This window comes from Geotrypetes seraphini, chromosome 18 (assembly GCF_902459505.1).
Source record: "Geotrypetes seraphini chromosome 18, aGeoSer1.1, whole genome shotgun sequence".
Taxonomy (NCBI): Eukaryota; Metazoa; Chordata; class Amphibia; order Gymnophiona; family Dermophiidae; genus Geotrypetes; species Geotrypetes seraphini.
The window spans coordinates 19665913-19680784 of record NC_047101.1 but is presented as its reverse complement, the minus strand read 5'-3'; the positions used below and the strand labels follow the sequence as shown (position 1 = coordinate 19680784).

The 14872-nt window shown below is 42.2% G+C and overlaps 1 protein-coding gene across 4 annotated transcripts in view; it reads right to left on the bottom strand.

The window, feature by feature from the left end:
- Window positions 1-10006: 10006 nt before the first annotated feature.
- The window catches only part of FAM114A2 (family with sequence similarity 114 member A2), a 55278-nt gene continuing 50412 nt past the window's right edge, over window positions 10007-14872 (bottom strand). For all 4 annotated transcript variants that reach the window (XM_033927240.1, XM_033927239.1, XM_033927242.1 and 1 more), the window contains 2 exons: window positions 12888-12941; window positions 10007-12773 (listed from right to left, as the gene is read on the bottom strand). In XM_033927240.1, the coding sequence (XP_033783131.1) occupies window positions 12672-12773; window positions 12888-12941 (156 nt within the window). In that variant the 3' untranslated portion in view covers window positions 10007-12671. The remainder of the gene's footprint in view (window positions 12774-12887; window positions 12942-14872) is intronic.

Sequence of the window (14872 nt, the reverse complement as noted above, 5' to 3'; positions counted from 1 at the left end):
TTCTCCAAATGCCCCCTTGTATCTGTTGTCCCCTTCAGCCTGAAGAATCTGTCCCTATCCACCCTCTCTATGCCCCTCATGATCTTGAAGGTCTCTATCATATCTCCCCTGAGCCTCCTTTTTTCCAGAGAGAAGAGCCCCAGCCTATCCAACCAATGCATATGGGCAGTGTTCCAGCCCTCTTACCAGTTTCGTTGCTCTCCTTTGGACTCTCTCAAGTACTGCCATGTCCTTCTTGAGGTACGGCGACCAATATTGAACGCAGTATTCCAGATGTGGACGCACCATCGCTCGATACAATGGCATGATGACTTCCCGCGTCCTGGTTGTTATGCCCCTCTTTATGATGCCCAGCATCCTGTTGGCTTTTTTCGAGGCTACTGCGCACTGTGCAGATGGCTTCAGTGATGCATCCACCAGCACACCCAAGTCTCTCTCAAGACTGCTGTCTCCCAACAATGCCCCCCCCCCAATTTGTAGTTGAACAACGGGTTCTTTTTCCCTATATGCATGACCTTGCATTTTTCCACGTTAAAGCGCATTTGCCATTTGTTTGCCCAGTCTTCCAGCTTATCCAGGTCCAATACCAATCATTTGGTATTGCTAAATCTCAAAGTTATAAGTGGTTGCAGTTGAAGCAGCCTTTCAGAAGGGGGTTTCTTGAATGGAAAAACTTAAAAACTCAGTACAGCTTGCCGGGCCTGTGCTTCCAGACAGATTTCCTGGGGCATCAGGCAGCCAAGTGGTATAAATTAATATCTGAATTTTTGAATAAGAAACCAAAAAGTGGTCTTAAAGACATTTGGAGCGTTGAGACTAAGCAGCAGATTTCTGTGTCTCAATGGCCACGGATTTGGACTTGGAGGATGAGATGTGCAATGTCACCATCTATGAGGCAAACTTGGTTATTTTTGTTGCATAGAAGTTTTTGGACCCCTGTCAGTATGCCATATATATAAAATGGAGCGTACATTTGCAACACAAAAAGGATATATAGATAAGTTTAAGAAGATTTGGGGACTATTATTTACTTATTTGTGTGTATGTGTAACCTTGTTCCAAGCCCCCTTTTAACTCTTTCCTCACTGCATCTGTTAGCTTCCTCATGCCCCAGTTAGGAAAAACAGGCTGAGAATCAGAAGTCAAGGTTCCCAAATCTCATTTTATTTCTGCTACATGAACTGGAAAGTTCCTAGTGTAGGCGCCAGCATTAAATCCAAAATTCCCTCTCCCCCCCCCCCCCCAGTGGGGCAAGCCAGTTCTCTCCCTGTCTTCTTCTGGCCCTGGGGCTGAATCACCTTAAGGGCCTGGGACTAAATCTCGTAATGATCTCGTGCAAGCGACCGCCTCCTCAGTGATAATAACGATGCAACTAATCAGGTTTCCCCCAGCGCATCTGAGCCCTGTGCCAGGAGATCCAGGGCAAAGTCACCCCCGAGACCGGGAGGCTGCACAGACTGAGCGTGGCCCCTATCTGTCGGGCTTCACCTTGCACAGCTGCTGCCCCTTCGAACGGGAACTGCTAGGTTACACTTGGTGCACGCATACAGCGCTGCCATCCGAATCGGGCCGAGACTCCTGTCAACAACCTCTGATTAACACAACCCATCTGACGGATGCAGCCTACCCTGCTGATGTTTGGGGGAGGGTGTAAAGCAGACATGAGGCGATCCCAACCTACACGGGCCCAGCTTCCGCATCTTATTGATTTGTATGGACGTCAATTGAGTGGGGACCACGGGGGGAAGGAAGAGAGAGAGCGGAGAGGTGGCGACCGCTGCGTCTTTCAACAGGGAGCAGGACAGAGCATAAGCCGCGCATGCGCACTTCCTATGTGCCGCTACAGCTCACGGAAAACCGGCGCACACATAGGAAGTGCGCATGCGCGGCCTAGCGTTTTATTATATTAGATAATATGTTGTATTTACAATGACCTATGAAGGATTATCAAGTGTGTACTCAATGAAATTGTATAAATGTATGTGATACACTTGTTGTTATATGAAAAATGAATAAAAAACTAAAACAAAAAAAAAAAGAGATTACAAAAATTAGATAGTTCTAAGTCAAATAGATGCTGGCACTGTCATCTCGATATAGGGACACTGGATCATCTGCTCTTCTTTTGTCCCTTGATACTTAGATTTTGGCGATCCATTTGGGGTCAAATTAATAGAATACTGGAAGTCCCATTGAAATTGACATATGATGCGGTGCTATTTGGCACGATATTGATGGCTAAAAGCCCAATAACTTCCCATAACAACAAACTTCTCTTTATCATGACAGGAGTTGCCATACAACTTGTTTTGAAGAACTGGAAAAACTGGGACCAGTTAAATTATAATTTCTGGTGGGAATCTTTATGCCACACTTTTAAACTGGAACGTATGAATGCACTACAAAGGGGACATTATAGGAAATTTAAGGATGTCTGGGAGCCATTGACAAAATTCTGTAAGGAGTGACTATTGATTTTAATTTTAGCCCTTTGAGTATACACGTCCAGGGGGGTGGGGATATACCATTAATTTAACTTGGGAAAGGTTATTGAAGGAATCTATGCATTTGTGTTTTACTTTGGGTGGGCGGGAGGGGTAAAAATGTTTGCTTATTTATTTCTGCAAGATGAATGTGCATTTCTTGAATTATTATATGTACATCTACTTATGCACTGTTGATAGTTGGAAAATCAATAAAGAATACTAAAAAAAAAAATTATTCAAGGTGCTCCCCCATGAGTGTCAGAGCTAATACCTCCACAGCCAGCAATAAAATATCTAATGTATCTTCATGAAAGGGGGCCATAAATTTGATCCATTTTTCTTCTGGAAGCCAATCTCTTTCAACAATGGAGTGACATGACCAAATCGTGACTTGTAAAATATTAGTCTCACTGCTGTGTTTTATATATCAGCTGCAGGTTTTTCATCGGTTTTATCGAGATTCCAGGAAGCAGTGCATTACAGTAGGCCGGTACTGACAGAATTATCAACTGGATCAGTATTCTGTAGTGTTGCTGAAATAGGGTCTAATCCAGTGGTCTCAAACCCCAACCCTTTGCAGGGCCACATTTTGGATTTTTCGGTACTTGGAGGGCCTCAGAAAAAATAGTTAATGTCTTATTAAAGAAATGACAATTTTGCATGAGGTAAAACTCTTTATAGTTTACAAATCTTCCCCCCCCCCCCCCGAAGGCCTGCATGTTCCCCCCTTCTTTGCAGCATCCTCCAGCTTCCCCCTGGTCTCCCGGTCTTAGTTTCAGCTAATTACCGCAGCCTGCAGAGAGGATCGCCAGTGCTGTAGCGTTCCTTGCAGGCTGTCATCAGCCTCGGCAGCACATTCCCTCTGCCGCAATCCTGCCCCTCCTCTGACGTCAGGGGCAGGATCGCGGCAGAGGGAATATGATGCCGAGGACGTCGACAGCCTGCAAGGATTACACTGCAGGCTGCGGCAATTATCTGAAGGTAAGAGCGGGAGGCCGGGGGGAAGCCGAAGATCGCTGCAAAGAGCGGGCAGCACTAGTACAGACTGCGGGCCACAAAATAGTACCCGGGCCGTATGACTTTTGAACTAAATTATTGATACTTAGATCCTTTTTCTGTCCTGCTCATAAATAAGTGTGAGGCATTGACTTGTTATTGAGAATTTCCAACCTTACAGGTCGGGGCTCCAGCTACTTCCAGAAAATCAGTAATAAACAGAGGACAAAGAGTGAGCAGATCAAAGAAAGGTGTCTCTTTTTAATAACCAGCTGCAACCGAAAGCACAACCATTAAGTTATTATTCATGCTCCCCAGGGATGAGTCAGCAGCTGAAGAGCAATGAGTCATGCATGTGCATTTCTTCACCCCACCAAGGCAGCAGAGATTGAATTTCCTCCCTTCCCCCCCCCCCCCCCCCCCCACCCAATAGATTGCAAAGGAGAGCTGGGTTAATGGTGATATTCTAGCTTCACGCGGAGGTATCAATGTTCCCCTGGTAGTACAAATTCAACACAGCAAATACAAACCTATTTTCTAGCTCCAGGCACAAAGATAGATTGACCCAGCAGTGAATCCGTAGTACCTTATTCCTTCGTCCTCCCTCCCCATTACAATGTCTATCCCACAGCCTCTATTTCTTGCAAGAGAATTTTCAAGATTCTTCAGCAAGACATTAAAGTCTGTTACAAAATTTTCAAAGCAACAATACAAGTGTTGCACATTTACATAAGTTTGAATTGTTATGAGTATAGTCATTTGGTTACAGTCATTTATGCTAAGCTAGTATTTCTGTAGTCTCCTCAGTTTTAAGATTTAGCATTATGAATATTTCAGCCTTGAATTTAATATTCAATACTTTTCCGCATTTTATTTGTTGAAATCATGATTTGATAATGCCTGTATTGATATTATGATTTGATAAATGCTTGTTTTGATATTGTATATTTTTCCCCCTGGGGGAAATGGAAAATTTATGTTTGTCCATTGTTTGTATCATATGTTTAGCGACTAAAGGGCGATCAGGATAATATGTATGTAACCAATGTGTAAACTGCATAGTTTTATGCAATATATAAATTGTTAAATAAATACATTTTATTCTTTTGAGAGTTTTAGGGGTGAGGAATTTGAAGTATGGACGGGGAAGAAGCGTTGTCAAGGATGGGGAAAGAAAGATTAGGGATAATCTGGATCTCCCATATGAAGAACGTCTAGGTCAGTCAAGGAATGCAGAGAGAGGGGAGACATGATAGAGACGTTCAAATATGTTACTGGCCATATTGAGGTAGAAGAAGACATCTTTTTCTACCTCAATGCAACAAACTAAACTAAACTAAACTTTAGGTTTTTATACCGCACCATCTCCATGGTCGTGGAGCTCGGCACGGTTTACAGGGATTGTAATAAGAAAGGAACTCCAGGGAAAGGGTTAGATGAAGATCGGAGGGGAGAAGAATGTTGGAGAGCTAGGATGTCAGAGAGGGGGAGAAGTTAGATTTTAGAGAAAAGCCAGGTTTTCAGATGTTTGCGGAAGGGTTGGAGAGCACTCAGGTTCCGAAGGGGGGAGGTGAGGTTATTCCAGAGCTCGATGAATCTGAAGAGGAGGGAAGTCCCCAGTTTTCCTGGGTGGGAAATGCCTTTTAGTGAGGGGAAGGATAGTTTCGATTTTTGGGTAGGTCTGGAGGTACTAAGATTCGAGGAATTCCAGGAAAGAGGAATTAATGGAGGAAGGATGCCGTGGAGGATCTTGAAGGTTAGGCTGATGCATTTGAAGTAGACTCTGGAAGTTATTGGAAGCCAGTGAAGCTTGGAAAGGAGTGGTGAGACGTGATCGAATTTACTTTTAGAAAAGATAAGCTTGGCCGCGGCATTTTGGATCCGCTGGAGTCTGTGGAGGTTTTTCTTCGTTAGGCATATGAAGATGGAATTGCAATAGTCCAGTCTGGAGAGGATGATGGATTGGACGAGAACGGCAAAATGATTTTGATGGAAACAGGATCTTACTGATCTCAGCATGTGAAGGCTGAAATAGCATTTTTTTTTACCAGGGAGTTGAGGTGGTCGTCCATTAAAAATCATCCATTAAAAATCAAGGGTGGGAGATTTCATGGTGACACTAGGAAGTATTTCTTTACTGAAAGGGTGGTTGATCGTTGGAATAATCTTCCACTTCAGGTAATTGAGGCCAGCAATGTGCTCGATTTTAATAAAAAATGGGATAAGCATGTGGGTTCACTTCGAGGAAGTGTTTAGAGGGAGGGTTCTTAGTGGGCAGACTTGTTGGGCCGATGGCCCTTTTCTGCCGTCATATTCTATGTTTCTATGTTCCTAACCACTTGATTCAAAAGCCATAGTCACTCCTGTGGTCCAACAGTCTTTGCTCCTCCTCTTCATGCTGCCAGTTCAAGACGCAGAACCAGGCCAGGGAAGTTAAAGCACAAATAGCCTCTGCCTTCACAACCGGCTGAGCCCTCTATCACCCATTATGACAATTCCCAGGAAGGGACTTGGAAATGTACTATCTGGAAAAAAAAAGATTGCTTAGAAATTAGGCAGTTTGAAGTTTATTATACGCCGTTGTAGATTGATGGTGTTTATTCCCAGGAAGGGTCACGGCCATGGAAGATCAGGGCTCCTGATTTACCCAGAGTTGAAATAATGAAATTGTTCTGGTGATGGCAGTGGCCAAGTTTCAAGAGGTTACTTTTAGACAGTGCCAACCTTAAGGTGTGGAAAGCAGGGCAAGTTCCTGGACTTCAGTGCTTCAGGGAGCTCCATCACTGCCTCACACTTATATAAGGCATAGACTGTCAGATGGACTTTGGGGCCTATTCTCCAGTTTCTGCCTGGGGCCCTTTCATCTCTAAGGACCAGTTCGGTCAGGTAAATGTTTCCAAAGTTTGACAGCTTGGCAAGCAAAAGTGGAAAGTAAAACATTCTCGTATACTTTATTCCATTCCTCTTGCCTCTTGAAATCAAAAAGGAGAATTCTGTCTTAAGCCATGTACTCTTGCTTCTGAGTAACATGGCAAAGGAGACATATGCATAGAAGCACTGTCCATACCCCTCCTATATACACACGATCCCCTGGATTCTATATAGGGCACTTAAACGATGCATGACCCTGCAATACTGTGCACATCTTGATCGCTTATAACAGGGGTCTCAAAGTCCCTCTTCGAGGGCCGCAATCCAGTCGGGTTTTCAGGATTACCCCAATAAATATGCATGAGATCTATTTGCATGCACTGCTTTCATTGTATGCTAATAGATCTCATGCATATTTATTGGGGAAATCCTGAAAACCCGACTGGATTGCGGCCTTCGAGGAGGGGCTTTGACATCCCTGGCTTAAACTAACACCACTAATTGAACACTATCTAGCACACAGGTGTCAAAGTCGGTCCTCGAGGGCTGCAATCCAGTCGGGTTTTCAGGATTTCCCCAATGAATATGTGTGACATCTTTTAGCATACAATGAAAGCAGCGCATGCAAATAGATCTCACGCATATTCATTGGGGAAATCCTGAAAACCTGACTGGATTGCGGCCCTTGAGGAGGGACTTTGACACCCCTGATATTATTCTAGCAATAGCCTAATGATTCATGAATACCAATGTTTACAAAATGGATACTGATGGGAGTTTCTGGGTAAATGGAAAGTATAAATATTACAAGAAAACCACAGTCTAGTAAAGAAGAGAAAACAGATTTATTAACATTACAGATCACAGAGACATACATTCAGAGATGTGTAAATTATTTAGACTTCTTTCCCTCCCTTACAATAAACCCCAGGTGGGTAACAATTAGGATCCCACGTTTGTTTTTTTAAACAATTCTACAGACATTTATCACAAAAATACTGCTTAAAAAGAAAGCTTCTGTCCATCCAATGGACAAGCAGCCAAAATTAATTGCACAGTAAATATAAACCATAAACCTGGAGCTCACACAGGTATCAGCAGAAGGAATTTGTATAAAACATGGACGTGGAGTGGGAGAGCTGGCTTGGGGCTTTGGCAGCAGTGTTCATGGAAATCCAGGTTCTAAGGCAGACACTCCCCACAGTAGATGGTAATCTGATCACATCACCATCTCGGCTTTAACAGCATCAGGATAAATTGCCAAGGGATGAAAAGGCTTCAGCTCGCATGAAAAGTAGAACCAATAAGCTACAGTTGTGATAAGCCAACTTAAAAGCCACTGCGGCAAAAACATCCGGCAACTCCGCTGGGTACAATAATTGCAGAACGTAGCGTGCAGTCTCAAAGGATATTACTGCTGTAACTTAACTCAGATTATTACCTAACAGCTGTACTGATAGAATGAGCCATGCACTAATAGGACCGCTCAGTTTTAAAAGTCTGAATTCATAAACAGACGCGTTTCCCTTTTCACCAGAACAAGGTAAGGCTGTCTGTTCGCTTCTTTATTGCTTTTATTTTTAAACAGAGCATGGAAACAGAAGACTCTAGCAAAGGTATTACTGGAAAATACTTAAGACAGCTTGAAAGAAACAAGTCTGGGCCACTTAAACCCTCAGTTATTAGGGCTTGGCATTGTCGGGTTTAAGGGAGGGGCTGGAATCACTTTCAGTCCTTCTGCATATGTACTGAATGACATTGTCACACCCAGAAAGTTATTTTTAATTTCACCAGGCAATGTTAATAGACGGTGTCCCTTCCTTCCACTGGTTTCCATTTGCTTGGATGAACTATAAATGTAAGGAATATTCTAGTATAAGGCGATATCCATAGAGTTAGATTAAAGAGATCAACAGGCAAGAAGAGATGCTCATTCATGAACCTTGGGCTGGACACATAAACACGCCAGCCCGATCACTAGGTGGATTAGGCATATGCCTAGGGCGGCATGATTTCTGGAGAGGGGTGACCAGTAACGCAGTAGATGACGCTAGATAAAGACCTTCCTGGCAATCACCGTGTTTTATGTTCACCATGTTCCCCATCCTACCCCCTACCCCCATCTCAGGTGTTCCCATGCCCTTAGCACCTCCATAGCAGGGCACCGGCTTGGCAGTCCAATGGGTCCCACCCTCTCAGAACTTCCCGTTTCAGAAGGAGCAGGACCGGGCACATCTGAAAGATTCATCTAAAGAGGTGCATCTCATTGTGTCGGGCTAGCACACAGTCATACATTTTTTAAAAACCCAAAATATCCTGCTCTCCCAGGCTGAAATCAGGGAACACACCTACAAGGGATTAACTTGTATGGCTGCTTTTCAGGATTATCAGCAGGAAAAGCTTTTTCGAGCACTTTCCATGTACCCGGGCTTACGTTACAACATCCACATATGTTTCTTTGATATAATTGCCAATTTTGTAACTCCTGAGGAAGACGTGTTAGTCGAAACATGGACCGTGTTGGCTCCACGCCATATTATACACATATGGATTGTCTTTCTATTATTTATATAGACTGAATAAAGCCTACACCGGGAACATCTGTCTCCACAGTATTTTCAGAATTCAACATATCTATGTGTGGAGAGAGAGAGAACTCACCCCTCATTTCAACCTGAACTGCAACAAAAAGAACTCCCGCAGAATCAATCTTTTCGCCTTCCCCTCCCTAAAACTATGTCACCTCAAAAGGTTCTTCGACAAAACCTTCGCCTTCCAGGCAGCCAAACAGAACCCTTGGCTAGCCCAAATTCTGCTCAAGGCCCACACCTACCTTGATTTCCGAAAAATACTCAAAACTCATTTATTCCACGCTCAATATCCTAATCCCCCTCTCTTCCATTTCTCTCACCCCCTCCCTCAAACGACCCCAACTCTCCCGGTACCCCCCTCTTTTTGATCTCCCCCATCTCACTAACTCCAATGACCTACTCAATTCCCCCCTCGCATGCTCACCTTCTTCTCCTCATTGCTTGTAATTATGATCAATTGTAACTATGATCAATTGTAATTTCTTGTTAATTTTGTTCCAATATCTTCATTACTTGTAAAATATAGTTTACTGTAATTTCTTATTAAGTTTTGTTTAATTGATGTGAACCGCCTAGAACTCCCTGGGTATGGCGGTATACAAAAATAAAGTTATTATTATTTTACTGACTCATTTTATTCCTAATGGCTTTGCTGCAGATAACATACCCTGACCTTTATTAAAAGACCCTCTATGTTGCAATTCCCCCTCCACTGTTTTAATATTGGATTTTTAGGAAAGCAATAAAAACATGGTTATTTCAGAAATATTTTTGATTAAGTAGGATGGATATTATAAAAATGATTATATTTAAGATGTTTTTAATGGTTTGTGAAATTTTTTTTTGATTTGGCATTATCTTTTATTGTAACCCACTTGGAAAAGTTGTCAGCGGCTGCCGATCGCGTGATGGCGACGGTTACGGAATCATGCCTCCGGCAAAGGTGAGCACCAGAAATGTAGGCCAGGGTTTTCCAGGCCTACCTTTGATGTGAATCGTGCCTCCATAGGTGCTTTGACGCCACTTCTGGCGTTAGCCAAACCTACGGTGTTAGGTGGCCTAAAACGCCTAGAAGTGCGATTCCAATGCTGATTTTCTAGGCACCTTGAATCGCAGTTTAAAACATCACTTAAATGGCAGGGTTTGTTGTTTTTTTACTGAGCTTGAGCGCTTACCGGCACTTTAAAAAAATGGCGCCATTTTGAGAATCTGTGCCTTTGTGGTTTAATATGGAAATTAAATTAAATGCAGATTTAAGCATTCACACAGTGGATCACCTAGGTCTGAAGGTCAAGAAGGTACCTATTTTGTAAAGGTATATAGGCACCTACTATGTGTCCTTTCAAAATACTAAGGCAAGTCCCATCAAGTTGAATGGAAGCTCTAGAATAAGAGGCCATAGGAAGGAGGATAGACTCAGAAGTAACCTCAGAAAATACTTTTTTTCACAAAAAGGGTGGTGGAAGCGTAGAACGGCCTCCCGGTGGAGGTGGTGATGGAAAATGTATCTGATTTCAAGAAAGCTTGGGACAAGTACATTGGATCTCTGAGTAAAGGATAGTAGATGGCATGGATAGACACATTAGATACGGTCTTGATCTGTCTTCATTTTGCTCTGTTTCTATGTAAACTGTGGACATTCACGCTCGCTCAGAAGCTGGCATAAACATTAGTACATGAAGTATGGAGACACTGCCCAGGCTCCACTCACTCTCGGCCCCAGAACATGCCTACATGTAAGTCTAGTAGAAGTACACTCCTTGTCATGACATTGTACTTTTACACGTGTAAAATAGGTTTTATGCGGGAATTTAAAAAAACAAACAAACCCATATTATAAAATTACTCCTATTCTATGCTCCTCAAAATTCCCGATATCTTGATCCCACAAACACATACCAAAATATTTGATGCAATGATTGCATTAGCTATCCACCATATTGGAAAGATCATTCTCAACTCAATTTTCCTGAATGGTGGAATCATTTGAGTATAATTAGAAAATATGAGGAAATAATAGTCATTAAACAGAATAATATTGCTAATTTTACTAAGAAATGGGCCCCTCTGGATGGTTTTTTGTAAAAATTTGAAGAAGCTTCCCTAATTCCCTCCCATCTGAATTGGATATATGTAGCTTATGAGTATTTTGTTTTTCTATATTTAATTTTAGGTTGTTATTTTATAATAGACATAGTCCTCATTAAATTGTAATAATATGTGTATTATTATTATAATATTGTATGTATTGGAAGCATGTGTTATTGTTATTATTGTATTGTATTGGAAGTGTATATTTGAAAATAATAAAAAATATTTATTATGAAAAATAAATAAAGTCACTCCTCCCCATACAGTGCAGCCATTTTTAAATTACCTATATCTGCCCTAAGTTTTAAATTAAGCATTTTACCAGTGGTTCTACCCTCCTGAAGCTGTATGGCATCCGTGACAATAAAAGGCATTGTGAAATCATAAGCTCCAATTCCCTTATGGTACTCTAGAGCTCTCAGTTCAGAATTTCATGACACCATTTTTAAAATGTAAGGCTTCCTTCCGCTCTCTGAAATCTATAGGGATATAAGATTGTTTTGCACTGGAGACAATTTCCACACAAGAAGGTCCCCTATGTATCCACCACTATCCCTTTTCTTACCTTCCAACCTAAGCCCAGTCATCAGCCAAATAAGTGCTTTCATTGTTAAGAGGGTGATAGGATCCGGGGTAATCTAAGGAAATACTTTTTCCTGAAAGGGTGGTAGATACATGGAACAGTCTCCCAGAAGAGGTGGTGGAGACAGAGACTGTGTCTGAATTAAAAGGGCCTGGGATAGGCACTTGGGATCTCTCGGAGAAAAAAAAGAGATAATGGATGGGCAGACTAGATGGGCCATTTAAAAATATATACAGAAGGCCAAATAACCCTAGATATGCTGAAATTTGCTCTAGTGGATGACACTGAAGGCACTTCCCAGGGAAACAGCTCATAGACTCATGAGACAGCAAGTGGATGTTCTGTAAGGATGAATGGGAAGCCAGGAAAATATTCTGTTCATAAACCACTTTTACATTGAAGTGATGCTAAGCAAATATGGCTTGGAAGGCTTAAAGCACAGGACAGAAAAGTAATATCCCATTTTATAAAGTATATTCTATCTTCCAAGAAGTTCTTCAAAATACAAATCATTCAGGGTCTCCAACTCACAAAATGCATCAAAAGTCACAAAGAAATGCAAGGATGCTAATGTGTTTTGTAAAATGACAATTCTGCAGCAATACAAGAGATCGATCTTTGTGCGGTTTTGCTCAAGAGGTGCTTCTCCGTCTCTTCCAGACAAACCAAATTCTGTCTAAGAAAGAAATTGATGTGAATAGAACATACTTGATGGCAAAATCATTAGCCACCTGGTTAGAAATGGTACAGTCTGCCACTTGTTAGCAGCTAACCTGTCTGGGGTTAGAAATGGTACAGTCTGCCACTTGTTAGCAGCTACCCTGCCTTGCAGGTATATTCTGGGTTAACAGCCGAGCACTTTTTTTTTTTTTTTTTTTTGCATAAATTAGATGTCTGAGGTTGTGGTCATCTTAGAGGACAATCTCTTCTCTGCAGCTTCATATGCCGGCATTCCCTCACCTACTGCTCTGAGCCGCCATTAGGGCCATGCCTTAGTTGTTTAACAGAGGGGTGACAGCAGAGTGGTGCTGGGCAAGTCCAGAGATCCATCGTTTACTGCTCTGCTGGCTCAGCACATGCCTGGACATGAGACAGCTGCAGCACTGGCAGGAGCAGCTGGAATGCATCCTGGATGTAGGAGGCGCTGTTGGAAGCCTACAAAAAAAAAGGAAGTCAAAAACAGAATGGATCCCTTTTTCATCAGATTAACATTTATTTCATTCTAGCAGTACATTAGCCAGCAAATGAGAATAGAAAAATCAAACTCACCTCTAGGAACACTGTAGTGATTAAAGGGTTAAGGACATCGCTTTTCTCTTTCACCTAAAACCAGAGTTCATTTTAATTACATCTGAAAAGCCAAAGCACTTTACATTCATATCTGGTACACAGGCATCCAATAGTTTCTTGAAGAAATCTGGACAACGTAATAAGGAGCAACAAGGAAAAAAATCCAACGTAGACTGCAGTGAACCAAACAGCAAGAAGAAACCAAAAAAACTGCAGGCTATGTACAAGACGCAGGCAATGTTTATTGTACCAAACTTGAATGCAGTAATATACAACCTTATTACCAACCAAGGGACCCGACACGGTCCGTGTTTCGGACAACACACCTTCCTCAGGGGTCCATGGTCAATAAGGTGTAAAATTAACCACAAAGTAAATAAAGGTAACAAACAAATGCCTGTATGATATGGTGGTTATTTTACTATTTGTATCATACAGGCGTTTGTTTGTTACCTTTATTTACTTTGTGGTTAATTTTACACCTTATTGACCATGGAACCCCGAGGAAGGTGTGTTGTCCGAAACACGGACCGTGTCGGGTCCCTTGGTTGGTAATAAGGTTGTATATTACTGCATTCAAGTTTGGTACAATAAACATTGCCTGCGTCTTGTACATAGCCTGCAGGTTTTTTTTTGGTTTCTTCTCAACGTAATAAGGAACCAGGAAACATTTTAATGGGTATTTTAATTCAGCTCTATCATATGAATTATCAGTGGGAAACCCTGTATACCCTATTATGCTTGGCACATCCCCGAACATCTATACCTGCTCACACAGAAAGTAGTAGGAAAGGGGAGATAAACTGTACATAACTCTGGAGGTGAGCTCACGGGGCCTACACAATTTAGATAAATTATGTCTGTTTGTTTTTCTCAGGGTGCTTGTTTTTCTTAGTTGGATGTGGTTTTTTCCCTGTCTATTAATGGAGTTTTCTGCTTCCTTTTAAAAAGTGTTTACCATATACAGCTTTGATCCCCAAATATATAATGAACATAAGAGTTGCCATACTAGGACAAACCGAATGTCCATCAAGCCGTTTCCAACAGTAGCCAATCCACATCACAACTACCTGGCAAGATATCAAAAGACTAAAACAGATTTTATGCTGCTTACCCTAGAAATAAGCAGTGAATGTAGGAAATTATCAAAACTTTTTTTTTTTTTAAACCCTGCTAAGCTAACTGCTTTCACCAAATTTTCTGGCAACAAATATCATTATAAATAAACATAAACATGATATTTATAAAACAGTGGGCTACAAGTGACACTAGTAGGCAACCACCAAGTAGCTGAGACTAGCTTATTCCTAGGTGTGCTGAATCTTGGAACTCAGGCTAGAGAAAGTGGTTGAGCAGTTTTCATATACAAGGCAACAGCTCACCTAAATTTTTTAGATCACAGCAAGGCAAGTGATGTGCTAGTTAACAGCAGAAGCTTAGCCAGTTACCAAACAGTATGACCACTGGCCCCAACAGACAAACATGTGACTCCTGCGCTTGCTATCTGTGCTGCTGCTCCTGATATTTTGCCTTCTGTGAAGCCTGCAGTAACATAGTGAGGGCTTGATAGAAGGTGTGAGACCATGACTGCTTATCCAGCCTGGTTGCAACCCCAAATGTGGAATTTATGACATCATTTAGGTTCACAACCCACAGTTTGAGACATGCTGCTTTAGACTAAGTACAGTGCTCCCCCGCAAACTGGCAGGTCCCGCTTCATTCGTGGTATTTTTCCGACCCCGAAGGACCGGGCATGAGAGGGCCAGCCGGAGCACCGGCGAGTGAAGGAAATTCACTCGCTGTATGCTCCGACCATCCTCTTCCTGTACTAAAGTCGGGCCTCACCAATCAGGAGCTGCTTTGACACGCGGTTCCTGCTTGGTAAAGCCTGACTTTAGGTTCACCGGAAGAGGCGAGGTCGGAGCATACAGCGAGTGATTTCCTTCACCTCGCGGCGCTCCGGC